This window comes from Phalacrocorax aristotelis, chromosome 5, assembly GCF_949628215.1.
Source record: "Phalacrocorax aristotelis chromosome 5, bGulAri2.1, whole genome shotgun sequence".
Classification (NCBI taxonomy): domain Eukaryota; kingdom Metazoa; phylum Chordata; class Aves; order Suliformes; family Phalacrocoracidae; genus Phalacrocorax; species Phalacrocorax aristotelis.
The window spans coordinates 70,700,986-70,706,891 of NC_134280.1; the positions used below are offsets into that span (position 1 = coordinate 70,700,986).

Genomic DNA, 5,906 nt, shown 5'->3' on the forward strand with positions numbered 1-5,906 from the left:
TGCATGTCCAACCTTTTCTCTCCAGCCCGAGCTGCTGCTTTACAGAGCTCTCCCAAAACCTGAGCCAGACTCATTTCTCCAGCCCTGATCTCAGACTGACCCCCAAGGATCTGCCACCACCGGTGATGGTGACAGAGATAAACGTGTCCAGATAGACTGGCTTCCTGGGATGTGATTAATCTGCAGTCAAGGATAGCTTGTTTTTGTTGGATTCGAATCAATACAAACACACAGCCTGAGCTTTTTAAGCCTTTATTAGAGGAAGGACAAGCAGTGCACCTTCTGGTTTGCTTCGCTCATCCAGGACGAGCAGTCCAGCCGGCGCGGTCACGAGAAAGCTGCGAGAAGCAGAGATAGCTGCGAGAAGCAGAGTTAGCTGCTTCGCGGGTACACAACGGAGGTCACAAGCATCCGCGTCACTTTGCATCTGATGGGCCCCCGTCTCCACTGGTTGCACCACAGAAGGTCCTTCTGGACCACCATAAAGCTCTCAGCAGGAAGGCGAGCGGGCAGCAGCTCATCCCTGGGCGTAACGAGAGCAGATTAGGGATCCTGTTAGGGTCTGACCAGCTGTGTTTGCACCAGAGGATGCCCCGCTGACCTCTGAAAGCATGAGTGATGGCCAACGCCACGGAGAGCTGTCATGTGGTGGTGAGGATGTGCCACCCGGGGGCTTTAAAGTCTTGTCTCCGGGCACGAAGAGCGGTGGGAGGTACGTGGCTCGGCCCCACGGAGTGCAGCTGCAGGTGGCGAATCAAAGGCATGGCCTTGGGTGGCCAGCAGCTGTTGTGACCCTGAGACTCAGTGCTTACGGTGATGCTGGTCCCTGTGGGCTGTCCCCAGAGGTCCCTCCTGGGAGATCAAGAGGTTAAAACCGAGTTGGGGATCTCCGTGCAGGGAGACGGTGCCTCCTTGGTGTGCCGCTTGCAGGGAGCTGGCTGACGGGCCACAGATGCACCAGGCATCTAGAGACACACCAAGCAGCGTCCGACAAGCAAACCCACCCTTTATCCCGCAGTTGCTGGGTTAGAGCGGGCCATCAGGAGGATTCCTACCTCCACCCAAGGAGCTTGAACATGGACATATACAATCTTAAATTACCCTGAGAGTGGAAAGCAAGACATCTTCCCCAGCAAACACATCACTTGAGATCTTCCTGGGTGCCCCATCCCCTTGAGCCCTCCTTGGCTATGGAGAACAGCAATAATTCCTCTGATGTGCCTGGCTACGTCTGCCTTGTTTGGCTGCGAGCTAGCGGCTGGAGAAATGGGGACCCTCCAGCCTGCTTCCAGAGGTGGCTTATCCAGAAAGTCAAGCAGGTTATGGGAGTTGCCTCCGTTCAAAACGAGCCGACTGCTTTCAGCGGCCGCGTGCTCCCGCTCGGTCTCGTGCTCCCACACGGTCTCCGACTGAAGAATGCACATTTCAGAACGTATATTGTCTTGCACCAATGAACCACCATTTAAACCAAAAAATGCACAGGGATTTAAGTGCTACCTGTGACAGCCTGAGTTCTTCCAGAGGCAGAAAATGCTCTCTGTTGCTTAGGAACAATCTTTATCCTACAAAATGAAGATGTACACACTCCAAATTGTTTCTCAAATGCATCCGATGTGTGTTTGTCTTGCTTAGGAGCTGACCCGCCTCCTAAATAAATTGTGGGGAGAAGCCTTTGTGCTCCGAATACAGCACCGGCCACCCTCTATACCCAGCCATGAGTGGAGATACAGGGTACATAGCCCCTGCCCAGCTGTGGTGTGAGATGTAGGGTATGTGCTCTACACCCAGCCATGGTCCTAGATTTAGGGTGTGTTCCCCCTAACCAGTCATCATTTGAGATATAGCACATATACCCTTACCCAGCCATGATTCCAGACATGGGTCCCATACCCAGCCACGATGTGAGATAGGGTCTGTAAAAGCCCGAGGGGAAACTTGCTTGGCCCGGGCAACCCCCGCTTTCCTGCCCCTCCACGCGGCGCTCGCTGCGCGCCCCAGCGCTTGCAGGGGTACGGCTCAGGCCTTGCTCCTCGGCACACAGAGCAAGCGCAGAGGCAGCGGCACGCTGTGGCCATGCTGATGGAGAGGCATTTCTGAAAACTGAGGCTTAAGGAGAGCTACGCCAGGCCAGTTGTGTGTCCGGTCATTAATCTGGGGACTCATCGTCGTCCTGCTTCAACAAGCCACGCAAGTGCTGTTTCACGGACACTCACGTTTTTCCGGCTCCCTCTCGAAGTGGGTCAGGTGGAAACACCTCCCGCCGCTCCGGCGTGCCCGTGCGTGGGCCAGCAGGTCCGTCCTGCTCCGAGGTACTCTGCCTTTGCCTGGCTGCGGTGTTTGTTGTCTCACTGGTTTGTTTTCCCCAAAGAACAAAACATCCTCGAGCTGCTCAGAAGAGCTGCTCCTTGAGGACGCAAAGCGCATCCCTCTGTTCCCTGGCGCTCGCTCGCGTTGCCAAGCACAAGAGACTTCTGGGAACAGCAACGTACCACCACGACCACCGACCAGCTCCTATGTCCAGTCCAAAGCAAAGTGCAAAACAGGTCTGAAAGCAAAACCGACCTCCTGGGGTCCTTCAGTTAAGAGAATCTGTTTTGCAAAGCTATCTTATCCGAGATCGCGGTAGGAGCATCCGCCAGGGTGGAGCAGGTGTTGAATCGAGAAGCCTTGCAGGATGTAACGCTGGAGCTCGTCTTCTTGCGGTAGAAGCAGCTGCTGAGGTGGAACCAGAACTTGTCGTGGAGGGAGGCATAGATGAAAGGGTTGTAGCAGGCAGAGCTCATGGCAATCAGGTGGCATGAGACCTGGATTACATTGACGTACCTCTTGTCCAGGATGGTGAACTCCTCGTCGATGTCTCTGATGAAGTTGACCACCTGGAGGGGCAGCCAGCAGATAGCAAAGCACACCACCGAGACGGTGAGCACCCGGAAGGTCTTCTGCTTCGTCTTGGTCCATTTGTCTTGGCAGGGATAGGCAGCACCAGGGACGCTCCTCCTCCGCAAGTGGTAGGTGATGGCACAGAAGGAGACCGATACCGCCAAAAGCGGGAGCATGTAGGACAGGAGGAGCATCAAGCACGAGTACAGCAGCCGCTCTCTCTCTTCGTGCTTCCAAAACTCTTCGCAGATGATCATGTCGTGGCCGATGGTGTTGAGATCCAAGTAGTGGGTGTGCAGCGACGTGGGGATGGAGGCCATGATGGAGAGTAACCAAATGCAGGCCACGAGGCAGATGCAGGACCTGCGGCTTATCCTCCTGCGAATAGGGTACGCTACCACGACGTACCGGTCGATGGCGATGGCGGTGAGGGACAGCACCGAGACGAAGACGGTGGTGGCCTGCATCAAGGTGACGAAGTAGCACATGAACATGCCAAAGAGCCAGCCCCGCACCTCGAAGGCGTAGGAGACGGTGAGGGGGACGCAGGCGAGGCACATGATGAAGTCAGCCGCCGCCAGGTTGCCGATCAGGAAATTGGTGGTGCAGTGCAGCTTCTTGGTGAGAGCGATGAGGAGGATGAGGAAGAGGTTCCCCGTGCACGCCACTGCCACCAGCGTGGCGTAGAGTGGGATGAAGAGGGGCTTCAGCTCCAGGAGGAGGTCCAGGCCGGTGAAGAGAGGGGCTGAGCCGTTCTGCCAGGAGTCGTTGGGCAGCTGACTGTGAGCCATGCTGTCCCTCCTGCGGCCGCCGCTGCTTCTCCGCGCCTTGAAGTCAAGCAGAGGTGAGACCGTTAGCCCCGAAGGGGAGAGAACCGTGCTTCGGTTGTACTCCTGGGCAGAAGAGCCCGCCCCCAGCGCCTAGGTCCTCTCGCACAGCCCCGCGGTGATGCACCGGCTGACTTAAATGATGCTGTGAGAGCGAACGTGCCCCGTGGCAGCCGCGGCGGAGCTTCCCGACGGAGAAAGCGGGGAGCCTGGCTCCGAAATGGTTAACCAGCCGGGCGCAGAGCTGCGGGGAGCTGCCAGTTCGGAGCAGCGGGGCAGGGAAAGCAGCTCGGGACGCCCCGTGGAAGGGAAGCCGGGAGCTGTGCTGACATAAAGCACGAATAAAAGGCACTCCTGCGGTTTTTTCGCGTTTCGTTTTGTCCCTGGCAGCTGGAGCCCCGCGGCCGCCCGGCTCGGTGCAAGGCTCGTCTCCATCCCGCCCCTCTCCGTCCCAGCCCGCCCCCCCGTTCCCCCGGCCCACCCCGTCGGTTACCTCCCCGCCACCCGCGGAGCCCGGCCGTGCCGGGTGCTCTCCTCCGGCCCCCCCCCCCGGCAGCGAGGGCGGCGGGAGGGGGCGCGGGGCTCGCGGGGCGCGTCCACGGAACTACTTAGAGCAGCCCAAGGTCGAGTATATTCCAGCAGAAAGTGGAGGGAAAGGCGGGACGGTCCCGCAGGACCCTCCCCTCGGGGCCCGCGCTGCCACAGCTGCCATTTCACCCCCTGCAGGACCCGCGCCCTCTGCGTCCCCGCCGCGGAGCGGCATGAAGGGGTCCGGGGGGGCCCGGCCCAAACGGGGGCTCGCTGGGGGCGGCCCCGCCGCGCCCCCACCTGCCCCGGGGCGGGGGTCGGGGGTCGCTGCCCGCCCCTGCCCCGCCGTTCCCCGCCCGGCGTTACTCACCGGCAGAGCTGCGGCAGCCGCAAGCCTCGCGTTCGTCCTGGCTCGGCTTTTTCTGGGTTTTTTTAGGGGGTTTTGGTGGTTTTTTGGTGGGTTTCTTTTTTTTGCTCCGAACCCGAGCTTTTTAAGCGGCGGAGGAAGAGGAGGCTCCCGCCCGCGGGGCCCGATGTTCCAGGCACGGCGGGGACGCGCACAGCCCCCACCCCCCGGCTTCGCGGGGGGAGCCCCGGGGCCGGCGGCGCTGCCCAAGGCCGGGGGGCTCCGGGGCTGCTCCGGGAGCCCCCACCCGCCCTCGGGGCCGGCTCCGGGGGACCCCCCACGGGAGGGGCCGGGGGAGGCGGCGTCGGGACCGCGCCGAGCTCCGGGAACCGCCAGCGGCCGCCCCGTCGGGGGGCGGGGGGTGCAGGGAGAGTGGGGTGAGGGCAGCGTTGGGGTAAAGGGAGAGTGGGGTGCAGCCCAGCCATGGGGTGCAGGTAGCCGTGGGGTGCAGGCAGCCGTGGGGCAAGGATAGCCCAGCTGTAGGCAACGGGCACCCAACCACAGGGTGCTCGTGGCCCAGCCGTGGGGCAAGGGTGGGGTGGGGTGAGGGTGGTCCAGCCATGGAGCAGATGGGCACCCACCATGGGGTGAGCGTGGCCCAGCCACCAGGGGCCACCAGCCAACCACCAGTGGTGTGGGCCAGAGGTGTGGGGTACAGCATGTGCCCCACGGAGCTGAACCCCTGGCGTGAACCAGCCTGTCCCCAAAATAAGTGGCTCCAGCCAACGAGCCAGCAAGGGCCAGGCGCAGAGGCAGCGATACGAGGGGCAGCGGGGAACAGCATCCAGCCAGCAGCCGTGTGGGGGGGAGGGAGGGGAATAAAAATCCCCTTTTGCAATTTATTTCCTGGTGGAGAAAAAAAAACCAAGCCAGGCCAGGACCCCAGCCTGCCGGCAGCAGCGCCCGTACCACCGACCCAAAAGGCACTGGGTGCCCCCCGTATCCGGCCAATCCCCCAGCCTCGCTTTTATCCCCAGCCGGGAAATTAAGCAGAATTGCCCCAAATGCAAGCGGGAGCCAGGGCCAGGCATCACGCGACTGCTTTCTCTCCTCCAAACCACCAGCTTTTCCTGTTTTTCCAGGAATACCTCGGGTCACCTTTTATCAGAGACACACTCAAGAACCTCGGTGCCTGCGGGATCGGCATGGCGGCACTCCAGAAATATGGGATCTTTTCAATCAACAGGCAATTTACTTTCAAGGTAACATCAGTATTGACATTTTTAAGAGCTCGGGGGAAAAAAGCTTCTGCACTAAAATCCTCT

The 5,906-nt window shown here is 60.3% G+C and overlaps 1 protein-coding gene across 1 annotated transcript; it reads right to left on the reverse strand.

Annotated features, from left to right (window-relative positions):
• Positions 1 to 273: 273 nt before the first annotated feature.
• On the reverse strand, positions 274 to 4,863 carry LOC142058118 (prolactin-releasing peptide receptor-like). Its single transcript, XM_075095274.1, has 2 exons — positions 4,606 to 4,863; positions 274 to 3,707 (listed from the first exon to the last, which is right to left on the reverse strand). The coding sequence occupies exon 2, from the start codon at positions 3,669 to 3,671 to the stop codon at positions 2,580 to 2,582; it is 1,092 nt and encodes a 363-aa protein (XP_074951375.1). The 5' UTR covers positions 3,672 to 3,707; positions 4,606 to 4,863; the 3' UTR covers positions 274 to 2,579.
• Between the last annotated feature and the right edge of the window lie 1,043 nt (positions 4,864 to 5,906).

Excerpts from the sequence above, each read along its gene's own strand:
- LOC142058118 (XM_075095274.1), bottom strand. The coding sequence starts at position 3,671 with ATGGCTCACAGTCAGCTGCCCAACGACTCCTGGCAGAACGGCTCAGCC.